Source organism: Brassica rapa, chromosome A05, assembly GCF_000309985.2.
Source record: "Brassica rapa cultivar Chiifu-401-42 chromosome A05, CAAS_Brap_v3.01, whole genome shotgun sequence".
Lineage (NCBI taxonomy): Eukaryota > Viridiplantae > Streptophyta > Magnoliopsida > Brassicales > Brassicaceae > Brassica > Brassica rapa.
The window spans coordinates 835779-863207 of NC_024799.2; the positions used below are offsets into that span (position 1 = coordinate 835779).

A 27429-nucleotide genomic window follows, 5' to 3' on the forward strand; every position below is an offset into this window, starting at 1 on the left:
ACCTACGCGTGATTCATTTACTTTAACTAAATTAAATTAATCGACGGCGCAATGGTTGCCAGCCTGGCACTAGTTAAACGATGTCGTTTCAAGCCAATCCCTAGAAAACGACGCTGTTTAAGGTGTTCGGCTGAAACGACGACGTTTAGTTAACAACAATTGGGCCTCACATGTAAATAAAGGAAACAGTAAGGCTCAACCGTCAAAGAAATAATCTGATAAATCAAAACGATGACGTTTCGGGTCCCCGCGCATATAAATAACCGATTTTTAAATAACTCGTTGAGAGGGCTTCTTGGAGAGACAGAGAGATCAAGAACGATTCAGTTTGTTGATCGATCATCTCTAAGAATCATCGTTCAGGGTTTGAGGTTTAGGGATGGCGAGGAGAGTGGAGGGAAGGAACAGGTTCAGAGACTTCTTTCTATGCTCGCTCCCAGTTGCATTCATCATGGCGTTTCTCTACGTTCTCGTTTCCTCATCCATCTTCGGCTTCTACGCTCCTCACATCCATTCACCCTTTGGTTCGTTCTCTCTTGATCGTTTCTTTATATTATCTGACGTTAATGGCACGAGTGTTTGCATTCATCATATACTCTATTAAACGTTTCAGATAATAAAGAGAGTAACTTCATCAACAAGGTAACGTTATATCATCACATTTGTACTTAATCGGTTATGAAAGATTTGGAATGAGATCATCATGTGTTGGATGCTTCGTTTCAGAATCTTGACTGGAGAGAAAAGGCAGCTCTTGAATCTTTTCCATCTCTTTTCTCAAAAGAGGCAAGTGTCTCTTTTTGTGTTTGGAGTTTCTTGTGTTTGCTAAAAAAAGTACTTACTATAAGTGTTTGATACAGATGCTTGATGCTCTCAATGGTACTGCTACAACATCCGATTCGGATACTTTGAGCATAGATGCAATCAGGAAGAAAAAACCTTCTTTGTCATGGAGAGTAGAGGACGAAGTTGAGAGTTCTGAGGTAGATATGATAACTTCTCTATGTTTTTAACCTGTAAGAAGTTACTGACCATGCTTGTTGTATCCTCACCAGGATCATATGGTTGATAACTTCGGTCATGGGACCTGGACTAGAGAAGGAGGAGGCCAAGTGTTGAACGATACACCAGAGAAGTTGTATCAAAGGGTAACTTTCTTTTAACACCTTTCAAGCTTGCGTGACACGTTTGCTTTAATCTGATCCCTTGTGTTGTTGGAAGAGGATGAGACAGGAGAGAAGAGAGAAACGAGCAAAAGATCTAATGAAAAAAGATAATCACCAAGCCCTTGAGAAGGCAGCCATCCAACGTTCCAGGTCCATCGACTCCGTAGCACCAGGAAACTACAGCATCTGGAGAAACGAGTATCACAAGAGCAAGAACTTTGAAGATCTGTTGCGTCTCATGCAAGACCAAATCATCATGGTGCGAGTTTACACTAGCCTTGCTAAAATGACTAACAATCTCGCCTTGCACAAAGAGCTTGAAGCAAAACTAGCTAAGATGGAGGAAGAACAAGAGGAATCAATTAATATTGATCAACAACAAAGGTAATATAATGTCAAACTCTTATTGCTTTAGAAAATTCACTCAAAACTCATATGCTATGTCACACTTTGACATCTCCATATATAGATAAATATAAGTCCTAAACACATTAGATATATGATGTTAGATAACTCTTAATCATCATGGACTTTCCTATTACATAACTCGGTAGGAAAGTGATAACTTGCTACTCAAGTTACTTCAAGTTTAATCCAACATTGACTCGTGAGAGCTGTAATACTAATACTGTTCTTAAGATAGTAATCTTTTTTTGTTTATTGTAGCAGAGTTCTTGATACCATCAGAGACATGGGACAGCTTTTAGCTAGAGCAAGGAAGCAGCTATACGATTGCAACTTGGTGACAAACAAGCTGAGAGCAATGCTACAAACAGCTGAAGAAGAACTCGTCTCCACACAAACTCATACTACTTTCTTGAACCAGCTAGCTTCCAAATCAATCCCACACGCTATCCACTGCCTCACCATGACCTTGAACCTAGAGTACTCTCTCCTCCCTGCACCAATGAGACACTTCCCAAGAATGGAGAACTTGGAGAATCCAGATCTCTATCACTACGCTCTCTTCTCTGATAATGTTTTGGCTGCATCGGTTGTTGTCAACTCCACAGTCACCAACGCAAACGATCCTTCCCTCCACGTGTTCCACATCGTGACTGATAAACTCAACTTCGGAGCCATGAGCATGTGGTTTCTCCTAAACCCTCCTAAAGAAGCAACGGTCCATGTCCAACGGTTCGAAGATTTCTCTTGGCTCAACTCGTCTTACTCACCAGTACTAAAGCAGCTCGAGTCAGAAGCCATGAAGAGGTTTTACTTCAAGACGGAGAGGTCAGAGTCAGCCGAGTCAGGAGCCGAGAGTCTCAAGTACCGTTACCCTAAGTACCTCTCAATGCTCAACCACCTGAGGTTCTACATCCCCAAGATCTTCCCAAAGCTGGATAAGATCCTGTTTCTTGACGATGACGTGGTTGTTCAGAAGGACTTAGCTCCCTTGTGGTCGGTTGATCTCAAAGGGAAAGTGAATGGTGCAGTAGAGACCTGTGGTGTCACTTTCCATCGCTTAAAGGCTTACTTAAACTTCAGTGATCAACACGTTTCAGAGAAGTTTGATCCGGAGTACTGCGGATGGGCTTATGGGATGAACATCTTCGACCTCAAAGAGTGGAGAAAGCACAACATCACGGAGACGTATCACTTTTGGCAGAACCTGGTTAGTTTTTTTCTTCTTGACTTATCATTCATCTCCAAGTGTGTATGTAGATTTAAGTTTGAAATGGTTATGTTTTGGTTATTGTAGAATGAGAACAGGACGCTGTGGAAGCTTGGGACATTGCCACCGGGGCTCATAACGTTCTATAATCTGACTCTGCCGCTACAGAAGAAATGGCACTTGCTTGGATTGGGTTATAACAGAGAGATCGATGTAAAGAAGATTGAGAGATCAGCTGTGATACATTTCAATGGACACTCGAAGCCATGGACAGAGCTAGGGATCAGCAAGTATCAGCCTTACTGGACAAAGTACACCAATCTTGAGCATCCTTACATCTCTAGCTGCAGGCTGTTGGAGTGAAGAAGAGAAGAGGATCTCGTTATGTACATAAATAACACATGCATGTGAATGATATCTGCAACTATAAAATGTAAATAGGATATGAATACTCCATATGAGTTGATTGTTGCCTTCTTCTTATAGTATTAGTATCTCTCATCCAGTTTCATGTAAAACAACTTTAACATAAAAAAAAAAGGAATCTCTCTCACTTCTTCTTCTATATGAACGTGAAGGTGGTGTTTTAATTGATGGCCTTGAACATTGACAAACTCACTAAGCGTCACATGCACATGCAAAACAAGTAAGACAAGGATGGAACAAGTTGTACCTTAGTGCCCATCTCTTGTCTTAACTCCTAAAGTTGTGGCCTCAGAAGCTTCAAGAACATGATAGATAAAAGCACAAATTGCAAAAGAAGCATATCTTAATCTATGATAACAAACAAAAAAACTAAAACGTATATTGAGTTTGTAAGTAGCCTTAAGTTGCTTCAAAAGGAAAAGGAACTGTAACACCATGAATGATCACAGTTGTCAGAACTATTGAAGCCCACCTGCAGATAAAATTTCAGAAACTTATCACGGATAAATACGTAGAATGAGTTAAAAGAAACTGTGTAAATATAAACATACCAGTTCAAGCCAGTAAAGGAATGAACACCATCTATGTTTATGAGCTCTACTTCTGCCTAAACATAGAGCTAATAAGCTTGTTACTTTACGAATCATTGTATCAGAACTTGGTGAAGCATAAAATACTAGTCACTTAACAAGAACAAATAAAAAAAAAACAATTTAATCTCGTTAACCTTGTCCCTTAACTTACCTGATTAAAAACTATTAAAAAAATCTGAGAGACACAAGTACACACAGGTTTTTGAAATCACCACACACACTTGAGCTGACTGACAGTCGGAAGCTACCCAAAACGCACCGTTTCAGCGATAAAAACCTGTGAAAGATAGTGTCTCTATACTTAAAACTTAAAAAATGGTAACTACTTTACGAATATGGCGGAAAGCAGAGTTACGAATTTGTGAAAGATCATTTCGTTTGAGTGCTTGTCACTCTAGTTAGTTGAAAAAAATCTGGTAAAAGCTCATTACTCTTCTCCTTTGTCTCGTAGTGTTACTTTCTTACTTTTGCTTTTGCTGTTCCAAGCATAACCACCTCGCCGTTGCTTTTACTTCTTTTAGCTCTAGAAATGGCGTCTGCTGCTCTTCGTAGCTTTTCAAGGAGAAAGCTTTCACCAAAATGGTTCTGCAAGACCTCCTCCTCCACAATTCCCTCTCTTGTTCTTCATCATGATGTCAAAACTTATAATACTAAGCCCACCACTTTCTCGGATTCAAGTATTCTTCTTTCTCGTAGTTTTCACAGGCAAGTGTTCTTCTTTGAAGACAGAAAGAAAATGACTTTTGCTCAACCATTAGGTGCTTCTGGAGTGTTTCTATGTAGACACATCTCCTCTTCATCCGGCAAACCTGCAGAAGAATCGAGCATAACGCTTGATGCCTTAGGAGATATTGTTGAGGGACTTGTCCCTGAGAAGTCTGTGGAAGCAGCTATTGATGGAGCATTTGAAAACTTATATTTCCCTCTGAACTGCGTGCAGTATGTGATTAATGGAATCCATGACCTTACCGGCTTCAACTGGTACCCATTTTATTTAAATTTGGTTGGTCTTTTATGTTCTGTAACTGTTTGATGATTTTTCTTACAGTTGTTTGGTCACTACTCTTGTAATATAAAGGTGGATCATGTCGATTGTTCTTACGGCCTTTCTGGTTAATGGACTCATGTCTCCACTCTCTCTGCGGATTGAGAGACAAGTTTGGGAGTTAAAAGTTATTTTCTTTTCTTTTCTTGTGTGCTTTCTCATTGACTTCATTTTTGCTTTTGAACCTTTAACTATGTTTTCTTTTTGTAAATTAGATTTTGCGTATGTGCATTCAGAAGGTGAGGAGAGTGATGCAGACATGTGATCCTAAAGGTCTGGCTAAACACAAAAAATGGGAAGCAGAGTGTACACAAAAGTGAGTTTCCTTACACAATGCTTTATATGTTAATTCTGAAAATGTCTTAAATCTCCGGTTTAAAAGCTAACATTGGATGGATGTCTCTCTTTGACTTTCTCTATCTTGTGGTTCAATTATTTACATCAGATTTGGAGAATGTTACAAGTCTTACCGACGGCTAAGACTTATTGATCCATTCATCATCATCAGCTTCATCAGTGGGGTAAAAAAAAAAAAGAGAATGAGTTTATTTATAATGTTCTCACTCTTGCCTACTTACTCACTATACTTATCTTCAAAACAGATTAATACCATGGCGAAGAAAATCCCAGGGTTTACTGATCTTTTAACTCCAGAGCATATGATCCAGTAACGGCCTCTGAGCAGCAAAGGATCATGATAAGTGTTATGAGGGAGTTCATTGACATGGTGAAGACGAAAGGCAAGAAGTGAATCTTCTTTTGCTCTCACGGTCTCTCTGCATTAGTCTTCAAATAGTTGACTACTGTCTGTATTCATCTTACAACTTATGGTACCTGTTTTTAGTTTCTGAACCTATCTCTTAGTGAAGACTTTACTTTAAAACAGCATCCTCTCTAGATTTCCATGCATGGTTCTTGTCTATGCCAACACTATATATTGGGGCCTTGTTTTGCAATATTTGTTTATTAAAAAATGGAGCCATAAAAGCTAAAGAAAAAGATAATTGTTAACCAATTAAATGGACCATGTGCAAATGGTTACACAATTATTTGAAATCACTATGGAAGCAGTACTTGGCTCCAAGGATAGACATTCTTTACTTCTATATGCACACAACATTAGGTTTCATCCATAGGAAACTCAGGATCAGCTGGTTTCTGAGGCAACAAAGATAGCATATGAGGAAGCATAGAGCTGCGTGCAGCTGCATTAGCCCTTACATTCCTCAGAGCATGAGAAGCAAACCTAGACGCATAAATCGCAGCACCTAAGTTAAGTTTGTTGCCTCCTGAATCATCGGTGGTCTGAAGAGTGTTTTGTAGTCTTTCTTCTTCTTCACGTAAAACCCTTGAGAGCTTCCTTCTACAGTATCTCTTCCATGCTGCTTGTATAAAACATGCTGCCCATGTCTGCCACTGCACTGAATAACACCTGGAAAAATGCCGAAAAAACAATGAAAGTTATTTAGGATAAGAAGGTAACTTGAGACACAAGTTACAAGTTAGTTAGGGTTAAATATATTGCTCAACAAGTTATCTCTAATTTGTTAAGCAAGCACTCTTTTCCAATAGGTAAATCTTGCCTGTACGTGTGTCGTAGCTGCTTGCTATGGAGGCGACGGTACTGTGTAGAGAAGAATTTGAGATCTTCAGCTGAGAGGACAAAGCCTTCGACTTCTGTCTCAGCTTGAACGGTTCTAGTAGAGATAGGTAAGTGAGAGGTGTTAGGATCCAGTGCCCAAGTGAGAAGATCTCCACAGAAATCACCAGCTTCCAAATGAGCAATATTGAAGAATCCGGTTTGGCCACCATAAGTAGTTGTACTTATAAGTTTTCCTCTCATTATAAACACCATATCCTCGACCGGTTCACCTTCACGCACAATGTAACTGTTCTCCGTGTAAAGAACTGTATTCAAACGTGCACAAAGTGCGTCTAGTAGCCGATCATCCATGGCTTTAAACCACGGCACCTGAAAACAAAAGAGTTGGCTAAGTTTTATTACCAATATGTAGTGATACCCGTCACATATGTTAAAACCAATTGACGATAAGTAGAATATTAGTCCAACTCCGTTATATTTTACCTATATAAATTCCTAATATAGAAACTTATAACCAGTTAAGGTTTACCTTTTTGAGGAGATTCAAACAAAGATGGCGTTTAATTTCCTTTCTAAGATCTTTCGGAAGACTAGAGAGAAGAGCTTCTTCCTCAACTCCTCTGGTTTCTTGCCATTTATACTGTTCGTATTCACGTACACGTTTTCTCAGATCATCTGGCAACATACGGTGAGACATCCATTGCTCTGCATCTCTCCTTTTCACCCTCATTTCCTCAATTCTTACCGTAGTTGATTGCAAATATTTCTACAAAAGAAAAGAAAAACAATTTTTCAGAATATTGATTCATTGTTTAATTGCTTAGATGTCTCTGCTGGCTCCTTAACGAAGGAGACAAGAGCAAGAAGTGTAAAATTTTCTCATGTTAATCAGACATGCATGGTCGGATAGATAGTTAATTTTCGAAACAACCCTATTTCCCTCCAAAACGTAATCTAAATAAATGGGTAGTCTAACCAAAAAAAAAAAATTGTTTGATGCTTAGAGAAGAGTTACCTGCATGTTTCCTATGAGAAGAGCAAACAAAACTAGTCCAGAGATACAAATGATGATCGCGAAAATGATCTCTCCTTCAAAGTCACTTGTCTTCAAGTTTTGCCCCACAGCACTATACACAAAGAGAAACAAGATTTGTATATCTAATGTTGTTAGAACAAAATGTTCACATTCTAGTCCACAATGTAGTCATTATATACTTATGAAACTCCCTAAGAGAGAAACATAGATGAGAGTATAAATGTTACAAACCTAAGATTGCGAAGACCCCACCAGAAACAATAGAAAAACTTTTTAGGGAAGTTCATTGACTCCACAACTCCAGACTGCAATGCTTCAGCGAATATACCAAAGTTGAAAACCGTCGAGTTTTTTATCTCCTCTGGGTCCATCAACGGGCAAGAACCTATTAGATACTGGCTATTGTCTTCCCCACCCGAACAGTATAAGTTCCCATGAACACATCCTTCTATTTTAGCACATGTTTCACGCCAACATCTATCTTTCCTTTCAATCGATATCAAGTACCAAAAAGATCCAAAGACATGGCTAGCTAACATGTAGAGGAATAGGTTTAAAGCAGCTCCAGCCCATGCAGTCTCAGTTACCAAACCGGACGTTCTTGTTACTTCTTTAAAAAGCGGATAGATTCGTGCAATCCTCGGAACATACTGACAAAATATTGCCCATTTCAATAGCTCTTTTGTTACCAGTGACGCAGGTCGACTCATCGATGGAACAACAGCTAGAACAACTACCTATAAAAGCAATGAAAGTTTTAGATTCAACCAACATCTTGAAGAAGTAAGATTTGAGAAAGTAGCTGTACCTGAGGAATAGGGAGAATAGAAAGAACATCGATTATAAAGTATGACTTGAGGTATCTCACAGCGATTTTTTTAGAACTCTGAACAAGCTCTCCTCTTCCAAAACCACGAGAAGAAGGAGCAATGAAGCCAGTATTAAACTGAAACAACATGTGAACCAAATAGAAAGCGTCGATGAAAGTGCGGAAAACACAAGCCACTGCCTCGAGTTTCTTGTCTAGTTTAAGACAGAATCTGTCTGGATCCACCACGGGGATGAAGAAAAAAAGAGGATCAAATGCTAACGCTACAACACAAAGGAGCAAGAAAATCTTGTTCCAGTTTTGAAGATAAGAGTCGTTAGGATTCATCACTCGTATTATCTTTTTCTTGTTCTCATTCTTCTTTTGAGAATGAAACGTTAATGGCTGCTGCTTAAAGGTTCTGATCTTCTCTGAGCCTTTCTCAAAGCTACGTCTAACTGTTTTTTTAATAACTGAAGTTACTGAAGGTCTGTTCCAAGAATCTTCATTTTCAGTAAACCTGTTACAGAAAAAAATAAAATTAAATCAAGATTACTACATATTAACTCTTAATTAACAAGACTAACAACAAATCCAACTGATACATACTTTACAAACGTGTTTCTTTTGAGATTCATCATCTCCATCTACTCTTGTCTTCTTCAAAAGATTCTCAAACCTGTGAAAATAAAAATAAAAAATATTATCCATTTTTCTTTGATTATTACCGTGTTTTGAAACTCCAGTAACTAATAAAGACCCAGTAAAATAAACAGAGTAATTTGACCAAAAGAAAGAAACTCCAAGATAGAAGCAAGCAAACCTTGATTTAAGAGGAGGGATCTATAGTGTTTATTCACCAAACTGATGTGGTTCTTGGAGGATGAGCTTAAAGATTAGCCGACAGAAATATTAAAAAAGGAAGAAGGATTACATCTATTTCCTGAAATGGAAGAAAGTAAAGAGAAGGGGTTGAAGGATAATGATGTTCTAATTTAGTCGAGGTGATGATGATATAGTAGTACTAGTTTGAGTTTATGCAGAGTTATACATTGTTTGAAAACTAAAGAGCTGATGAAGATCCGAGTCTGGATGTGGAACACATAGAAATGACAGAGGTATATAATAGTGATAAATGTAGGAAAATGAAAAGATGAGATGACTTTTGACGAAGACTCAGTCAGTCAACCCCCAAAAACAAAAATAAAAAATAACAAAACAATTCCAAATTGGTTTTTTTCTTGAGACGAATAAAGGGTATTCCTACTTCTAGAGAAAATTAAATATCATATCTATATATAGTATGATCATTAATAAAAAAAAAAAAAGTATGATCATTATTTACGTTTTTTTTTTGTCAATGATTATTTACGTAGTTATTGTTTGGATGTTGTACACACACCAACTCATCATTTCTGGGCGTACAACACACACTCATGAGCCATGATGAAGAATGTCTATTGATATCTTGCATATTTGCATTGTTTTATCCATTCATCCATGAGCATTTTCATCATATAGATTAGGATTCAGACATGTTTAGGTTGCATTTTGCATACATGAGTCTCTATTAGGTACTGGAGTACCACATAAGGTTATTTGGAGCTCAAAAGAGGTGAAAAGAGTGATCTTTGGACGAGCACAGCCGGAGCGACCTCTCGGAGCGACGGCATGAGGTCGCTGTGCACCACATCCCGGAGCGACTCATCCAGAGCGACTGCACAAGGTCGCTCGCGTTTTCACGTCTGGAGACACACATTTACACCTCGGAGCGACCTTCCAGAGCGACGTGCTGAAGTCGCTCCCGAAGCTCAGAGCGACCATACCAGAGCGACAGGGAGAAGTCGCTCGCGTTTTCATCACCCGGAGACGCGAGAACGAGCCCGGAGCGACCTCTCGCAGCGACACAGCGAGGTCGCTCCCGAAGCCTGGAGCGACTTGTCGGAGCGACGGGCTGAGGTCGCTCCGTGTTTTGTTTCTGCTCGAACTTGTGATTTCTCAAGGGCATTTTGGTCATTTCATTATGCACGTTTTTATTTTCTAAACCTATGTTTTATTACTCTGTAAGCCAAGGGAGGCAAGGAATAATCTCTTTTCTAGGGAAGAACTAGTAAAAAACCTCTTTTGATTCAGATTTCATTGCTTTCATCTTGTGTTCTTGTTGATTTCTTATCTATTTCTCTACATGATTAATCTGAAATCCAATATGGGTTTAAGAGGAATCATGGAGATTAGTGAGTAATCATCTTTTGAATTCATGGGTTAGGGAGATTAAGGGTGATTAGGTTAGAGCTAGGATGTTTTAGTGTAGATCATTCATATTTCCTTGCTAGTAGAGTAATCATAATGCATCTTCTGAGTTGGCCACTCAAAAGTTGATCCTTAGGCATTTCTCACCCGAAAGGTGTTCGATGAAATGCCCGAGACAACTCTCCTAGGCTTTTAGTATACTTTGCCAAAGACATTTGTTGTTAAAGATGCTAAGATAGCTAATAGACTTGTTAGTAATGATTGCTTTCATATTATTCAACCAAAGACATTTGATGTTTGAGATATGTTAGCAAATGAGCATTCATCTAGACATAGAGCTTGCTTAGAATTGTGTCTAGGCTTAAGGTTGATAGTTTGATTGATCATTTGCCATCCTTAGTTCGATACTTGATCACCCAAGGTCTAATCCCTATGCCCATGAGTTCTCTTTTCCCTTAGTCAAGAAAGTATCATTCTGTTATTGCATTCTAGTTTAGTAGTAGTTTAAAACCCATCTAAATCATTGGTTGCACTTAGATTAAGTGAGTACTTGCATTCTCAGTGCTTTGATATCCCTCAGAACTGGTTCGACAATCTTTTATACTACAACATTTGTCTTAGGAGCCTTGAAAACTCCTAACATCAAATTGGCGCCGTTGCCAAATTCTGAGTAGATTTAAACATTGAGATTTAGTCACTTGCTTGAGACTAAGTCATTTTTATTTTCTTTTGTTACTGATTCTTCTTCACCTCCCTTTAATCTACAGGTGTATGAACTTGAGGAGCAGGGGTCCATCAAACCTAGTTCCAAGAGCTGCAGACATCAGAGCTTTAGAGAGAGAGTGTGCTAGAAAGAGAAGAGAAGAAGAGCAACAGGCTCACTTGCAGAGATTGGATACTGATATGGGAGACATACCTCAAAACCAACAGCGAGCAGCGCGACCTATTGGCACTTATGACCGCCCCAACATTCATGGTCATAGATTGGGAATCCGAGCACCAGCTGTAGCAGCCAACAACTTTGAGATCAAATCAGGACTCCTCAATGTGATCGAGAACAACAAGTATCATGGCTTGGCTCTAGAGGATCCATTTGATCACTTGGACAGGTTCGACAGCTACTGTGGGTTGTCAAAAACCAATGGTGTGTCCGAAGATGCCTTAAAGCTCAAGCTATTCCCTTTCTCTTTGGGGGATAAGCACGTCAGTGGGAGAAGTCTCTACCCAGCGACTCCATCACCACTTGGGATGACTGCAAGAAAGCATTCTTGGAGAAGTTCTTCTCTACTTCAAGAACTGCTAAGCTGAGAAACGAGATTTCCAGCTTTCAACAGAAGAACTTGGAAGGCTTCAGTGAAGCCTGGGAGAGATTCAAGGGCTACCAAGCTCAATGCCCACACCATGGCTTTTCTAAGGAGAGCTTGCTGAGCACATTCTACCGTGGTGCTCTTCCTAAGTACAGAGCCAGACTGGATACAGCTAGCAATGGGTTCTTCTTGGGGAGAACTGAGGAGGATGCAGAAGAGCTGGTTGACAACATGGTAAAGAGTGATGCAGTCTACAGTGGAGACCACGACAGAGGCAGTAGAACAGATGATAAGCAGACGAGGAAAGAGATCAAAGCTTTGGAAGACAAGATCGACCTTCTCATTGCTGAAAAAGCCACCCAAGAGCAGCTGAAGTTTGTTGGTAACTCCAGGCAGGAAGATCCACTTGCTGTCAATGAGGTTGAGGGTTTGGAAGGTCAGGAAGAGTTGTGTTTCATCAACAACAATGGTAGCTGGTACAAAAAGGAGCCCAACTTTCAGTACAACAACTACCAACAGAAATCCTATCCCAACAACCAACAGAGTGGTTATCCGCCTAGAAACAACCAGCAAGGCAGCTATCAGCCTCAGCAAAACCCCTCGTCTGGTTCCTCTGCTCCTCAAGAGAGCAGCACTGATACCTTACTGAAACAAATCTTGGAGTCTCAGACTAGAAGTGAGAAGCATGTTGGTTATGAGTTGAAGAACCTTCATACCAAGATTGATGGGAGCTACAATGAGCTCAACAACAAATTCTCACACCTTGCTTCTACAGTCAGGAATTTAGAGAATCAATTTGCTTCCATGAACACTCACCAGAATCGCCAGCAAGGATCTCTACCTGGAAAGTCTGACCAAAACCCCAAGGAGGCCAAAGCTATCACCCTTAGGAGTGGTAAACAGTTACCTCCTAAAACCCTCACCAAGGATGCTGAGAAACTAGGTGAGGGGGTTGCCATCAACATAGATGATGAAGTGGTGATTGTTGATGAGAAGATCAATGACGAGATCTTGGAAAAGATAGTAGAAGCCAAAGGTAAAGGAAAGGTTGGGGAAGAGAAGAAGACAGTAAAAGATGGTGAAGTTGTTACTCCAGCAAGTGAAAGTTCTTTTGTTCCTCCTCCCTATGAACCCAAACTTCCATTCCCTGGTAGATTCAAGAGGCAGCTGCTAGAGAAATACAAGGCTCTGTTTGAGAAGCAAATGAGTGAAGCTCAGGTTGCAATGCCCATCATCGATGCTTTATGTTGATTCCTCAATACAGCAAGTTCTTGAAAGATGCTGTAGCTGCAAAGAAGAAGGAGATGGAAGGCATGATGATTCTTACCCATGAGTGCAATGCCATCATCCAGAGGCTTGATGTTCAGAGAAATTAGAGGATCCAGGAAGCTTCACACTACCTTGTGCTCTTGGACCTATGGTATTTGAGAAAAGTCTCTGCGATTTGGGAGCTAGTGTCAGCTTGATGCCTTTGTCTGTTGCAAAGAAGCTTGGATTCACCCAGTACAAGAAGTGTAGACTCTCTCTGGTGTTAGCTGATCGTTCAGTGAAGTATCCTGTGGGCATCTTAGAGGACCTCCCTGTGAAGATTGGAAGGTATGAGATACCTACAGATTTTGTGGTGCTTGAGATGGGTGAGGAGGCTCAAGATCCATTGATTCTAGGAAGACCATTCTTAGCTACAGCAGGAGCTATTGTTAATGTGAAGGAAGGCACGATTGATCTCCATTTGGGTAAAGAGAACATCCTCCACTTTGACATCAAGAGGAAAATGAGGAAACCAACTGTGTTCGGGCAAGCCTTCTACATTGAAGAGATGGACACTCCTGCTGATGAGCACCTTGAAGAGTTACCACCTGAGGACGACGAGGAGGGATCATCTCCCTCTACTCATTCCCCATAGAAGGTAACCCACCACACTCCCCTGTATATACCATTTTATTTTTGCATATTAGTCTTCTTTTCGGTATCTCTCTCTCTACTTGACAACACAGAGACTGTGTAACTCAAGTTTGGGGGAGGTACCAAGTATTTGATCATGTTTGCTTTGATGTTGTTTCATTGAGTCATGCATTGCATACCTATTTGCATATAAAAAAAAAAAATCAATCATTTAGTTTGCATCATTTGCATTTCTAGGAGAGTCTAGAGCATATAGGTTGCATTCACTTGCATTGGGAGCAATGATTTTAAATGCCTTGTAAAGAACACTACGTTGCACCTGAGTAGCTTTTGCACCTCTCAAAAAGACTTGTATGTTTCGAGCCTTGAAAACTCTTCCTGAAACTTGTTGATTGCTGAAACTCAGTCTTTGAAGCCAACTACAACCTTATTTGAACTGAACGAACTTAATGCTTCTTGCTCATGGTCCCTTGTGTACTGAGTCATGGCTATACACACTTGAGTTGTCACATCCTTTATGCCAATCTTTTTTGACAAACTCTAGTGGTAGACCACTCCCAAAACCTTTCCCTCCTTTTAAGCTTTCATTGTTTGATGAGTGAGGCCTTTTTCGGAAAGTCTTACATGTGCATAATGTTGAGAGTATCGGGAACGACAATGCTTGATCTTCATTCTTGCTAGATTGGGCACTCTATTGTCTAGCTATAGGTGGGGGGTGAGTGTTGTGATTATGATTTGGGAGAAATGAAAAGGAAAAGAATAGACTCTTTGTGCTTAAGTGAATTGTTTTATTGGGATAAGTAGAGAAGCCTCTAGCTCAAGTTTTGAAAAGTCTTGGCCCCCAGCCTAAAAAAAAAAAAAAAAAAAAAAAAAAAAAAAAAAAAAAGAAAAAACGAAAAAAAAAAAAAAAAAAAAAAAGAAAAGGGGGCTAGCAAAGTTGTTAAGAGCTAAGAAATGTTTTGAGGTTGTGAAAAATCCCTTGTAGATTTCAAAGAGAAAGAGTTAAAGTTCTTAGGATCTTTTGGTGAGAGATGTGAGTTGGGTTTGACATTTGTGAATGATTGTGTAATTGTATGTTTGGGAAAAGGGTAGAACAATGGAGATTGAGCATTGTATGCATGAGTTGATCCCTTTCTTAGATATATTATGTGCAATGTCAAGGCTACTTGTTTCGAGAGTAAACCACCTTAAAGATCATATGTTTTGAACCTCTTGAATCACTTGAATAAAAGCCTTCCCTTACCCAACCAAATGACTTGGACCAACTGACCATTTGCAAGAATTCACCTGATGTTTTGTGCTTAATGAATGTGAGAGTTGGTTGATTTGAATGTGTGGATGCTTGATGATGAGTGTAAGAACAAAAAGAGTTAAGATAGGCCTAGAGAAGCTAGAGTGTAATAAGAGAGTGTGCTAGTTGTGTTTCTTTTGGCTATGTGCTCCCACCTTCAACCTCTCTTCCTATGAGTTCTAGAAAGTTCACTTGTGGACAAGTAAAAGAACAAGTTTGGGGGAGTTGATATCTTGCATATTTGCATTGTTTTATCCATTCATCCATGAGCATTTTCATCATATAGATTAGGATTCAGACATGTTTAGGTTGCATTTTGCATACATGAGTCTCTATTAGGTACTGGAGTACCACATAAGGTTATTTGGAGCTCAAAAGAGGTGAAAAGAGTGATCTTTGGACGAGCACAGCCGGAGCGACCTCTCGGAGCGACGGCATGAGGTCGCTGTGCACCACATCCCGGAGCGACTCATCCAGAGCGACTGCACAAGGTCGCTCGCGTTTTCACGTCTGGAGACACACATTTACACCTCGGAGCGACCTTCCAGAGCGACGTGCTGAAGTCGCTCCCGAAGCTCAGAGCGACCATACCAGAGCGACAGGGAGAAGTCGCTCGCGTTTTCATCACCCGGAGACGCGAGAACGAGCCCGGAGCGACCTCTCGCAGCGACACAGCGAGGTCGCTCCCGAAGCCTGGAGCGACTTGTCGGAGCGACGGGCTGAGGTCGCTCCGTGTTTTGTTTCTGCTCGAACTTGTGATTTCTCAAGGGCATTTTGGTCATTTCATTATGCACGTTTTTATTTTCTAAACCTATGTTTTATTACTCTGTAAGCCAAGGGAGGCAAGAATAATCTCTTTTCTAGGGAAGAACTAGTAAAAACCTCTTTTGATTCAGATTTCATTGCTTTCATCTTGTGTTCTTGTTGATTTCTTATCTATTTCTCTACATGATTAATCTGAAATCCAATATGGGTTTAAGAGGAATCATGGAGATTAGTGAGTAATCACCTTTTGAATTCATGGGTTAGGGAGATTAAGGGTGATTAGGTTAGAGCTAGGATGTTTTAGTGTAGATCATTCATATTTCCTTGCTAGTAGAGTAATCATAATGCATCTTCTGAGTTGGCCACTCAAAAGTTGATCCTTAGGCATTTCTCACCCGAAAGGTGTTCGATGAAATGCCCGAGACAACTCTCCTAGGCTTTTAGTATACTTTGCCAAAGACATTTGTTGTTAAAGATGCTAAGATAGCTAATAGACTTGTTAGTAATGATTGCTTTCATATTATTCAACCAAAGACATTTGATGTTTGAGATATGTTAGCAAATGAGCATTCATCTAGACATAGAGCTTGCTTAGAATTGTGTCTAGGCTTAAGGTTGATAGTTTGATTGATCATTTGCCATCCTTAGTTCGATACTTGATCACCCAAGGTCTAATCCCTATGCCCATGAGTTCTCTTTTCCCTTAGTTAAGAAAGTATCATTCTGTTATTGCATTCTAGTTTAGTAGTAGTTTAAAACCCATCTAAATCATTGGTTGCACTTAGATTAAGTGAGTACTTGCATTCTCAGTGCTTTGATATCCCTCAGAACTGGTTCGACAATCTTTTATACTACAACATTTGTCTTAGGAGCCTTGAAAACTCCTAACATCATCTATACTCTATAGTAGTACTCTCTAATTCTCTATTTTCTTTATTGCATTCTGTGGATATTTTTGTTATGCATTTTCAGTCTTGGTCGTGGATTAATTTTATGAACTTTGTATCTGAATTCTTGAAGCCACAAACGTTGATTAGTTTAGTCTACATATATTCCAAGAAAGAATCAATTATTTTAAAACCTCAGGGTTTGAGGTTTAGTACACTTGAGGAGACTTTTCAATCTTTTTTGGGGTAAGTAAGACGTCATTTTCTCCTCTAAAAAAACAAAACTAGTAAAGAGGAAAGAGATGAGATACTCAGTGATGCGTAGTTGCATACTAAATTGCATTATGAACGGTCCACAGGAAAATGGAGGAAATTGAGATAGATAACTGTGACATATTATACGATGATATGGTCTCTACAATGCTTACTCATTCTCAAAATAAAAAAAAGTGCAAATACAACTTAAAAAGCTGACCACTACTAACCAATTAATCTTTTAGTATAATTTATTAGCCTTCAACAGAGATCATGAAACCCCTATGATATTCTGAAACGCTAGGAACCAGTAACACCTTCCTTGCTTGCTTCCAGTTGATCAGATTATCATGGCTTGACTAAGACTCGAGATTACAGTAACTAAGGCTTGTCTTCATCTGACTGAGGACATGAAGGTCCTGGGATCGAATCCACAAAGAACTCCTCTACAAAATACAGTGGGGGAAACGAACAAGATTGGTTAGTGAATGATCATATAAAATGAAAGAAACAGATTTAGATTTGATGTGTTGTTATTACCTATGTCCTCTTGTTCCGGAGAATCAAGTAAAATCTCTGAATCAGATGGAAGAAATGGGGAACCAGGATAGTTTCCTAACGCCCCTAAGTCTGAAAATTACAAGATCTCCATTAATCAGACACTAAACATCAATGCAGCTACTTGCATTAACTAAGTTTCTATATATAGAAAGAACATATACATACCTCCAAGATTTGACAAATCAGCAGTGAGATCAGAGAGGCTAAAGTTCCAAGGAATCTGATCAAAAGGCCTCAGGTTGTCTCTGGAATTACCAGCTCCTCCATCTGGTCCAAGCTGCAACCCCACTGAAGTCCCCACATCAGATGTGAAAGCAGAATCAAGAGCTGACGTGTCCATCCCCATCCCTGACATGTCTGAAGCAGCAAAAGGGAAGTGTCCACTTGACGCCACGGAAGCTGGACTCACCGGCATCTCCGACACTGATGACATACCATTGTTTGGTGGAATCATTGGAGGAGTTGGATCAGCCGCAGTTGTATCTATTACCATACTACACAACAAGCACCAAAACACAACAATAAGGAATCAGAAACAAAGACTTGCTAAGACTAAGTTAATGTTGGTTCTTACTCATTCCCTGAGTTCATCCTCATAGGTTGGAAGTTCCCAGGTGCAGGGACTCCATTAACCACGTGGCAGCTTGACATCCCCATTGCATCAATATGAGGATGGCCTGGAACATGCATTTGAGGATGTTGTAGTACTGGGTATCCCATTGGCATGTTGTTAACTGCGCTACAAACCTCTAGTGTTAAATAACAGTGAAACACAAATACTCCCTCTTACATTTAAGTGTCGTTTTAACTTTTAAATTTTGTTTATCGTTTTACATTTCCAATGCATATTTTAAACAATTTTTCCAAATTTTACTCTTATTTTTAATTCACTGATTAGTAAAACCAAACAAAAAATTATATTAAATAGGAGTAAAATAGATCTTAATTCGTGTGCAACGACTCTCATTAAGAGAGAGAGAAGGAGTAATAAAAAGATGTTCGTGAGTGATAGAAGTGAGTCAGACTTACCAGGGGCCATAGGATGAATCCCATTCTGCATAGGGACCAATGGGACTTTAGGATGAACAGGATACTTCATGAGGTGATACTGGTGCTCAAGCAAGTGATTGAACACAATGATCTGCTTCTTCAGTTTCAGTCTGATGTAATAAGCTCTGAAAAAATCAGCGTTCTCTTCTTCCAGTTTCTGCCATACTAAAGTTGTGAATCCAGGGTCAATTCTTGCACGGGTCAAGAGGGTCTTGACGACCTCATCTCTGTTCATGTACAGCTGAAGACATCTCTCGATCAAATTTTGGACCTACACAAGAAGAAGATCACATGAACAGACACGCACACACACAAATATATACTATAAGAGAAGGAAGGTGAAGGTGAGCAGCCAAAGTTTCACTTACGAGTTCGATATCTTGCCTTGACACCTTCCTACCGTCATTACTTGAGGCAGAGACAGAACCAGAGTCTTGTATAGGAGCTTCTAATGACTGGTTGTTCTTCTGTTCGCCTTGGGACTCATGTGAAACTTGTGTAGAGGACTGCATCTCCTGTGTGCTCTGCAAATCCCAATAAAACCTTTCTCTTAATCCAAAGTATGTTTACCAATGCTGAAGTAGCTAGCTACAACCTTTCTTTACAGTCAACTTTCTTTATATGTTGGTCCAACTTCCTATATATGTAAGCATTGACCTAATCCTGAGATTTTATTACTGTTTAGAGACATAAAAATAATCTTTCAATTGGGAAACATCTCAAAAAAAAGGAAAGAGCAAAATAGAGAAAGTTGCAAAACTATCTCACAGTTTTCAACAGAGTATACACTAAAGACAAAGCAACATTATAACAAGAAGAAGAAAAAAGTTTGTAGACGAACCTGGCCGTTCTTCATTAGAGTTGAATATAAAAAAGTAATCTCCTTAACAATGTTCCATCTGGACAAGCATGTTTCTGATGTATGTTTGACCAAAATACAAAACCTGTATTGACATAAACTGTTTAGTTAAATGTCAACATGTAAGAAAAGAATGATTAGAAAAATAAAGCATGAAAAGGTGAGTTCTTTAACATTGTTTAATAGTAATCTAGATGCCACTTAGGCACACCAACGCAACCTTCAGTAACAACTATTCTCTTTAACAATGTTCACAACAAGCAACAACTGGGCACGAATGTTTCTAATTGGTTTTGGCAAAATATAAACCTGGACTGATTATAAACTGTATAGTTAATTCGTTATCTTATAAAAGAATGATTAAAAAACGCATCTTTGAAACCGCTAATGATAAGGAGCATGGAAAAAAGTGAGTAATTAAGCATTGTTTAATAGGAATCTAGACACCCACACACTACAGAATCTTAAGTAAATAATAAAATAATTCATACAGTCAAACACAGATAAACCTAACTGGCTTCAAACTACAAGTACACACAAAAACAAAAGGTCTCTTGCTTTTGGAATCATCAACTCTAATAAAGAACGAAACTTTACTATTCACACAGCAAATCGCAATCTGCAAGTTAGTGTGAATGTAAACCCTAATAGATTGTTACCAAAAGCATGAGTTTAACGAATCTAAGAAACCAAACAGATCTAGTAGAGTTGCTGATTTTCTCAGCGTTTTGTTTGTTTCTTGTTTTGATACCTTAAAAAAACAAAGTGTAAAAGAAAAAAACAAAGAAACACGACCAAAAGATTATCCGACAAGAACCAACAAAGTCTTCTCCTCACCTTAAAATTCAGACCGAACTCAAACCAAAATGGTAACACTTCCGACAGAGGTTTTATCGACGAGTTTTTGAGACTGGGAAGAAGTTCTCTCGAAGGAGATAACGAAATCTGAACCTGATTTTAAAGAGGAGTCTGGAGAAGTTCGTTTCAAGCAAAGATCTGGGCGTGTTTTCTGAGAGGGAGAAGATAAAAGAAGAAACACCAAAGAGAAAGAGACAGCGAGAGATTTCGATTCTACGCCATTACAGATAATAAGCTGAACTCAACAACCCTCAAGGAGAAGAAGGAGGCAAGGGAGCAGTAGAACAAGAAGAGAACCGCGAGAGAGAAAGGGAAAAGAGAATCTCACCATGATTAATTTCATTTATAGTCTTTATTAGTTACCACTTACGACCCACTAATTACTACATATTGTCTTCTTTCTTTTTTTTACTTTTAACTAAGCTTTAAATAGTCAGTGAAAAATAGAAGAAAAAATTACGGCTTCCAAGGGTAGCTTGGCTCGGCTTCTTCACTGACCAAAAAAAATGGAATTATAAATTTACTGTTGTAACGATGCTTATGAATTTATTTTTTTTTTTTTTTTTTGTAAATTTGCTTATGAATTATAAGAAAACAAATTTTTGGTTGTAACGGTGAAAAAGTAGCCAATACTCTTTCACACCAGGCAGTGTGTCTCACAATACTCGAGATAGCGTTTTATAAAATGATGCATCCTGGTTAGTATTTATTTTGCTATAATGTTTTAAAATGCATCTAATTCCAGTTAAGTTTAAACGGTACAAGAAATGTAATATGTATAACAAGCTAGTGAAAGGTAATTGCTAAGCTGGTGAGGTGTTGGATGTTACGAGATGGCATGGACCTCCCCACTGTACTATACTCTCAGTCTCCGGGAATAGCATCTCTTTCTTTCTCTGTTTTTATTGTATATCTCTTTAGGACCACTTTTTATTATTTTTTGTAATTTTCTAACAAGAAAATGTTGAAAAGAATCAGAAGAAATATTATATCATATCATACACAAGATCTCTTGATTGCGAGCTTATGGTATTATTTTCTTTCTTTTTTGTTTGTAAATGATATACAGACATGCATGTCCACGTTATGTTAATTTTTCCTAGTGACTTATATAATTCTGCTTGAATAGTTGTCTTCACCTATGTTTGTATGTCATTATACATATGCTATCATAAAGTATCCCCTTTTCACTAGTGGGTGTTCTTATTTGGTATAAAATTACTATTAAGAGATTTAGTTATATTATAAATACCAAAGCTGGAGATACTAAATATGTGCTTATGTATAAAAAAATACATGTGCAGGACTTTAGTTTTCAACATAGATGTATTGAGATAAATTTCAAATCTAGAACCTTGTCTATATCTTAATTTTCTCAGTAGTATTTAACTTTTGAAACGTTTCAAATTAATTTGTACTCTTTTGAAGACACTTATCGCTTGTAACTTGTGACTTTGTAGTTATCAGCAAGTCGGTATTGATTGTTTTTGGCATTTATTCAATAAAAGTTGAATTATTATTTCTAATAATTTCGAGCATTACAACTGACGCCGGCTAAGGAGCCGTCACGAGCCACGCACTTGACCCACGTGAACCCAATTAAAAACAATGTAACTAGTTTAACAAAAACGCATGAAGTTAATGAAACAGACACATTCGCTTCACCAATTACGCTCAGTTCCATTAATCCGCTGGACCCACCAAATAAAAATTAAGTTTCGTCACGGAAAGTTTTTTTTTTTGCTTAAGGTCATGATCCATTAATAACACGACACGTGTAATGCGTTTGCCGGAGAAGTTAACGTCGGAGAAGCTGGCCGCCGCGTGGCATATATATGCTGACAAACTCGGAAGAGAGCGGTCACTGACACGTGGCAGTAAAGGAGAGGAAGAGCGTGGAGTGTGCTTGACCATTTATCGCCTTGGGATTTGAGACTTTTTAAAGGGTTAAATTGGTAAGACAAGTCAACACTTTGATAATTTTTTTCCTTTACGTAAACGGAGTCTGTGTTAGTTCTTCTAACCACGTAAACACTTTCTTTAAACCGTCCAATAAAAATAATTAAAGAGTGATTGATTGATACGTGTATGGTTTAAGCACCTAAAGATCCTGTTATAGAGACATAAAGTATCTTTTCCAAAACTTGGGATATTAGTTAATAATAGTATAATATTATATACAACAAGTTCACCTTGATATATATGTCATCGGACGATATGAATGTAGTGTATACAAGAAAACTATATTATAGCAGTCTTATAATATCGTAATGAACTTGTTGCTAACACTGCGAGGTGGTGTTTACATTAATTTTACTTCCCCACATGGAGACCTATATAATATAAATTAAAGCTTTATATACGAAACAAAAGGAGGGCATGCATGGGCATGATGGAACCTGAAAATAATGGAGTGGAAAGGGAGGAACCGATCGAGAGGACCTTCTAGCTAAAGTTTTGTCCTTGTCTACAGAGAATTTACCTTAACAAAGACAACTCAAATTGATAGGCATCCCATGGACGGACCCAATATTATTACTCTTATTTTTAATATAAAATCTAAGCAAGGAAACATGTAAATGTCTTTATATCTTGCACTATAATGCATAATCCAGTAGATGTCAGTGTCATACTCAATGAGAGACCTCCTTTCACCTAAACACTAATGGGCTTTTTAGTATGGGCTCAGCTGCACAGAAGGGTCGATAGCACTTCTAAACAAACATAAAGACCCATGTATTTATAAGGCCAACATATAACTTCGTTAAGGAAAAAAACATATAGCTTGTGACACACAACATTTACCATACAGTTTTTTTTTGGGTCAAACCATAAACAGTTTAACTTGTCATTTAAATACGAGGTACATACACTCATCAATGTTTGGCCCATGTATTTATAAGGCCAACATATAACTTCGTTAAGGAAAAAACCATATGCTTGTGAGTTGTGACACACAACATTTACCATAGACAGTTTTTTTTGGGTCAAACCATAAACAGTTTAACTATTAAATACGAGGTACATACACTCATCAATGTTTGGCATGTTTCGTTTTCGGTTTTCAAGTCATCTCTATAATGTTTTGGATCATGCATTGAAAAATGACAGATCGAGCTAGAGCAGCTATTCATCTTTATAGACACTTCATCTCTTATACGCATTCTGAAAAAAAAACTGAAAACGCATTTTATCTCATATACTATTCTTCAATAGACCTTTTGATTTTGATTAGATATCATATAACCCCACGTGATCAATATTTGTTGTTAGATACTTGTCTGATTCATGCCTTTTTAGAATCAAATATTTATATAGAAACTATAATGTGCTTCTTTTCTCCGCATCTCACTCCATTTGGTCTAATTCCATATGTGACATAATAATAAAGAGATAAAACCCTTGAAAATATAGAATTAGTCCGATCTCGAGATGCGGTTAACGCGCATATTTGTAATCAATATTATGTTCAATTAATTAACAAAAATAAATACGTTACAGAATCACATAGGACCACGCAAAGAACTCACAAGTCACAACCATTCAGTGCCGTGCCCACTTTTCATGCCATCAGACCAAAAGAATATATGAAAAATACAGAAGATTTGTTCTCGTGAACTAGCTATAATTCTCTTTACTCCCTTTTCCTGTTCTTTTTCCTCTCTTATTTGATTATAATACTATTCTTTAGTTTGGTGTTTTGTTCCACCAAACTTTCCTCTTATATCAAACTTTCAAATGGAATGTCTGAGAATTTGGTTGGACAAGAATCCCTAGTGTTATTATTATCAACTATCATCAACTAAGTGTTGTTTTAAATTTTTCAATTTCATGCACTATTTATATAAGAAAATCTTTGTATTCGCCTATTTCTTAATGTAAGTTGTAAATATTAATTCATTTAAACCCAAGATTATTATAGCATATAAGAATAACATATTGGTAGATGCATATTAGTCTTTTCCAAAGTCAAACACAGGGAAGCTCCTTCCTTCATCCAACTGTCTGTAAAAGACCAAATTTACAACCGCAAGTCAAAGGTTTAAAGATGTTTATTAAATACACACAAATATTTTAAAAATATTTATGGTTGTATCTGTCGTTCTTCTCTCTGATGAACGAGGCCGTTGAAGCAACACACAGTGCAAAACTACAGTCTACAGATTCGTTTTTTCCTACTCATCGCATTAAATTAATTATTAAACAGTATATTTGAATAATTGAGTATGGTAATAGTAATAAATAATTATTCTAGGAATTAATCAGACATGCGCAGTTATAAAATAACCTGTCTAGTTTTCAATTCTTTTCCGATCCCCTCTCTCTCACTCTTTCCTTCGAGGAACACAAGAAAGAGCTATTAATAACCTCTCTTTGTGTTTGTGTCGAAGACGACATATTGTTTGATCTTTGTTGTTCCGACAAGACGGGAAAATGGATAGACGACGTCGGAGACACAGCAAGGCCAAAGCTTCGTGTTCCGAAGGTGAACATCTTTCTCTCTCTGATTATATCTCTGTCTTTCTTTGGTTCGAGTATGATTTTTGATCGTTAGCAGAAGTAAGTAGCATCGAATGGGAAGCTGTGAAGATGTCGGAGGAAGAAGAAGATCTCATTTCTCGGATGTATAAACTCGTCGGAGACAGGTAAGCTGTTCGTTTCTATATGAATCTTTTATTACTTCTTCTAGTATTATATTATTGGATCGTAACATGACTATGTCCAGCCTCAGTGTTGATTCAGATTGTTTAGCAAACACACATTCTTACTTATAGTCTATAATGGAATTCAAAATGTTTCGTCAAATTTGGTTTGGTTCAGTTTGATTTTGATAACGGGAATGTTTGTAAATAATTGAGATTGTCCACAGAATTTCGGTTTGGTCCAGATATGTTAAACCAGATTAAAAAGTTTGGTTGTGTAGTTTTTGTAAAACTTTTTGATGGTCTATATGTGTAGGTGGGAATTGATAGCCGGAAGGATTCCTGGGCGGACGCCGGAGGAGATCGAAAGATATTGGCTTATGAAACACGGTGTTGTTTTTGCCAACAAACGAAGAGAATTTCTTAGAAGATGATTTTTGTATTAATTAAAACATTTGTCATCTTTTGAATATTCGCATGACAAGGAAAAACTAAAAGCAGATGTTGTTTTAATTCACTAGTTTTTAATGTATAATTAATTTCTATATATTAAAAAAAATTCTTAGGAGCTTCAATAATTTTTTAATCATCGATTGACATCCCTAAAATGAGTTTCAACAACATTTCTGCATAGGCGAATTCTTTAATTGAACCACCCTTCAAAGTTTAAACTACTATTCGTATTATTTGTAGTGGACGGAAATTTTGGATAAGCTAGAAAATATGGGCTAGTTCGTAAGCCCATTACTCTGTCTCAAAGAGGAAACCATACCTCAGGGCCGAAATGAAGCCCATTCCCCAGTTAAGACTTCTCAGACACGCAATTTCACAGCAGTAGACATGCATGCCGTTTGAATATTTGATTCACAGCAATTATAGGTGTAGCCTCCCTTAACAAAAAGAACATTAATTCAGTGGCATAAGTCGAATAAAAATGCAAAGATTCCTTTTGAAGATTCCTTTTGATCAGTCTAATTTTTGTATAAACTGGATTTGTCAAATGATTCAAAACTATATAAAAATGTAGTACTTTATGATTTTATACCGAAAATTCTCATACATCTTATTACTTTCTACAAGTAGAGTGTGCTTCTATATATTAAAAAATCTATATAATTATGTGACCGTGTAGATTTAATGCTGATTATTGCCCATAGCGATGCTGAAAAACCCGACAACCTTTAATCTTTAGACAAATACAATTAAAGTGTTAAGATGTTTTCCCCACGTGCTTATCGAAAAAGACTCTGTGTGTTCACACTTGGCGTGGCTAACACTGCTGAATTATAGTGGTTTGTTGGTATTATTGGTACTATTATTTTAAATTGACTAATCCGTGAACTAACGGAATATATGATTTCAGTTTGTCACCTCGTTGGGTAATCAACAAATTTGATCTGTGGATTTGATTTGTAAATAAAGTTCCAATACTCTCCTATGGGTTTGACCTGTAATTTTTGAAATGATATAACTGTTTTTAACAATTATTCATAGTTTAAACTTTTAAGCAAAAATAAATAAAAACTTCTCCAAAGTAGAACCTTATCCGTGGTAAAAACCAAAGGAAACAAAAAAAAATCTACATATTTACTTTATCAATCACTAAAACTAAAGTTGTTTCATAACACACTTAAACACGTTTTTCATCATTATAAAATATAAAGCAGTGTTTTGGAAAAGATTAAAAAGTTAAAACAAAAGATATAAAAACGAAAACTATAGATCTTCCATTATCAAACAAGTTCAAGCTGCTCTTATGTACTGTGTACATATGATATTTTGATCGATGTGATGTGACCGTGTGGGGTTTAAAAGGGTAGGTTCACGCACCGATAAGGCATTTCTTGGAAATTACCAGGTACTTTACAAAATTTCACTGAAATTTCAGTTCTTTTTGTACATATTATCCTTATCAAATACCATTTTTACGTGGATCTCCGTCTATTCTGAATTTCAAATGTCTCTTGATTCTTATCCTCTCTGTTGATATGAAAATATTGTGTTTGGAAGTTCCGTTTTCTTAAAGAAACCATCACTAAAATTACACATTTAATTTGGCGCATTTTGTGTGGTTTACCAAATTGTCGCACGCAGCATAATTAACAGATATAAATTTGGTTTGAGGTCTTCCAACTTTGGATCATCATTTCTGTATGAGTGCCAGTCCTTGACCATGACGACATATCGATACTCGAATCGTTCCCTTTCAAGTTGAAGATAAGTTAATTTAATGAACATTGATTTATGGCTAAAATACTTTAAAACTTGAAACTATCTTCTAATCAATTACATAAATATGAATCAATCATATAATATGGATGTTAAGTAAGCTACAACCTGGTGGATGAATTCATTAAAAAGGTAATATTAAACGAACACAAGCATATATATAATTAGGAACCACTGCATTGAGACTAAGTTTAAATCATGTCTTGTTGTTTATACTCGTTGGATGTTATCAATCCCAAGTAACAACAACGCACAGCTTGAATACTTTAAACCACTAGTC

At 37.7% G+C, this 27429-nt stretch overlaps 5 protein-coding genes and 1 non-coding gene across 11 annotated transcripts; 3 read left to right on the forward strand and 3 right to left on the reverse strand.

Annotated features, from left to right (window-relative positions):
- Positions 1-136: 136 nt before the first annotated feature.
- LOC103866466 (putative galacturonosyltransferase 2) lies at positions 137-3413 on the forward strand. 2 transcript variants are annotated; one of them, XM_033292518.1, is made up of 8 exons: positions 137-524; positions 614-642; positions 727-786; positions 861-983; positions 1056-1148; positions 1222-1550; positions 1833-2781; positions 2869-3413. In XM_033292518.1, the coding sequence occupies exons 1-8, from the start codon at positions 380-382 to the stop codon at positions 3142-3144; spliced, it is 2004 nt and encodes a 667-aa protein (XP_033148409.1). In that variant the 5' UTR covers positions 137-379; the 3' UTR covers positions 3145-3413. The 2 variants fall into 2 exon arrangements, with proteins under 2 accessions (XP_033148409.1, XP_009142641.3); XM_009144393.3 differs by having other exon boundaries at positions 1836-2781.
- Positions 3414-3800: 387 nt separating this feature from the next.
- On the forward strand, positions 3801-6012 carry LOC103867729 (mitochondrial inner membrane protein OXA1-like). 2 transcript variants are annotated; one of them, XM_018658839.2, is made up of 5 exons: positions 3801-4781; positions 4879-4972; positions 5061-5161; positions 5291-5366; positions 5500-6012. In XM_018658839.2, the coding sequence occupies exons 1-5, from the start codon at positions 4330-4332 to the stop codon at positions 5506-5508; spliced, it is 732 nt and encodes a 243-aa protein (XP_018514355.1). In that variant the 5' UTR covers positions 3801-4329; the 3' UTR covers positions 5509-6012. The 2 variants fall into 2 exon arrangements, with proteins under 2 accessions (XP_018514355.1, XP_033148438.1); XM_033292547.1 differs by having other exon boundaries at positions 5291-6012.
- On the reverse strand, positions 5835-9235 carry LOC103866468 (probable cyclic nucleotide-gated ion channel 3). Its single transcript, XM_033292517.1, has 8 exons — positions 9116-9235; positions 8902-8971; positions 8293-8812; positions 7716-8221; positions 7464-7575; positions 6978-7214; positions 6429-6817; positions 5835-6277 (listed from the first exon to the last, which is right to left on the reverse strand). The coding sequence occupies exons 2-8, from the start codon at positions 8937-8939 to the stop codon at positions 5965-5967; spliced, it is 2115 nt and encodes a 704-aa protein (XP_033148408.1). The 5' UTR covers positions 8940-8971; positions 9116-9235; the 3' UTR covers positions 5835-5964.
- Positions 9236-11843: 2608 nt separating this feature from the next.
- On the reverse strand, positions 11844-11950 carry LOC117134547. Its single transcript, XR_004458731.1, has one exon. It is a non-coding gene; the product is annotated as a small nucleolar RNA R71 (small nucleolar RNA).
- A 5096-nt stretch (positions 11951-17046) lies between these two features.
- On the reverse strand, positions 17047-20606 carry LOC103866469. Of its 4 annotated transcripts, XM_009144398.3 has the most exons (9): positions 20257-20606; positions 19402-19504; positions 19156-19223; positions 18929-19084; positions 18540-18831; positions 18085-18244; positions 17676-18004; positions 17490-17579; positions 17047-17395 (listed from the first exon to the last, which is right to left on the reverse strand). In XM_009144398.3, exons 4-9 carry the CDS (start codon positions 19070-19072, stop codon positions 17331-17333), a joined length of 1080 nt encoding a protein of 359 aa, XP_009142646.1. In that variant the 5' UTR covers positions 19073-19084; positions 19156-19223; positions 19402-19504; positions 20257-20606; the 3' UTR covers positions 17047-17330. The 4 variants fall into 4 exon arrangements, with proteins under 4 accessions (XP_009142646.1, XP_009142644.1, XP_033148432.1 ...); XM_009144396.3 differs by lacking the exon at positions 19156-19223 and having other exon boundaries at positions 20257-20605; XM_033292541.1 differs by lacking the exons at positions 19156-19223; positions 20257-20606 and adding an exon at positions 19641-20157 and having other exon boundaries at positions 19402-19435.
- A 4081-nt stretch (positions 20607-24687) lies between these two features.
- Positions 24688-26420, forward strand: LOC103866470 (transcription factor CPC; the record flags this gene model as incomplete). Its single annotated transcript, XM_009144401.3, has 3 exons — positions 24688-24763; positions 24836-24923; positions 25237-26420. Coding segments are annotated over 3 exons (282 nt in total), but the record flags the coding sequence as incomplete, so codon positions are not given.
- Between the last annotated feature and the right edge of the window lie 1009 nt (positions 26421-27429).

Excerpts from the sequence above, each read along its gene's own strand:
- LOC103867729 (XM_033292547.1), top strand. The coding sequence starts at position 4,330 with ATGGCGTCTGCTGCTCTTCGTAGCTTTTCAAGGAGAAAGCTTTCACCA. Across the intron at positions 4,973-5,060 it reads GACAAGTTTGGGAGTTAAAA|ATTTTGCGTATGTGCATTCA; the intron begins GTTATTTTCTTT and ends TTTGTAAATTAG. Across the intron at positions 5,162-5,290 it reads GAAGCAGAGTGTACACAAAA|ATTTGGAGAATGTTACAAGT; the intron begins GTGAGTTTCCTT and ends TATTTACATCAG.
- LOC103866468 (XM_033292517.1), bottom strand. The coding sequence starts at position 8,939 with ATGGAGATGATGAATCTCAAAAGAAACACGTTTGTAAA. Across the intron at positions 8,222-8,292 it reads CTATTCTCCCTATTCCTCAG|GTAGTTGTTCTAGCTGTTGT; the intron begins GTACAGCTACTT and ends TTGCTTTTATAG. Across the intron at positions 7,576-7,715 it reads TGGGGTCTTCGCAATCTTAG|TGCTGTGGGGCAAAACTTGA; the intron begins GTTTGTAACATT and ends CTTTGTGTATAG.
- LOC103866469 (XM_009144396.3), bottom strand. Across the intron at positions 18,245-18,539 it reads GATTCATCCTATGGCCCCTG|TTAACAACATGCCAATGGGA; the intron begins GTAAGTCTGACT and ends TTTGTAGCGCAG. Across the intron at positions 17,396-17,489 it reads TCCGGAACAAGAGGACATAG|AGGAGTTCTTTGTGGATTCG; the intron begins GTAATAACAACA and ends TGTATTTTGTAG.
- LOC103866466 (XM_033292518.1), top strand. The coding sequence starts at position 380 with ATGGCGAGGAGAGTGGAGGGAAGGAACAGGTTCAGAGACTTCTTTCTA. Across the intron at positions 643-726 it reads AGAGTAACTTCATCAACAAG|AATCTTGACTGGAGAGAAAA; the intron begins GTAACGTTATAT and ends GCTTCGTTTCAG. Across the intron at positions 2,782-2,868 it reads ATCACTTTTGGCAGAACCTG|AATGAGAACAGGACGCTGTG; the intron begins GTTAGTTTTTTT and ends TGGTTATTGTAG.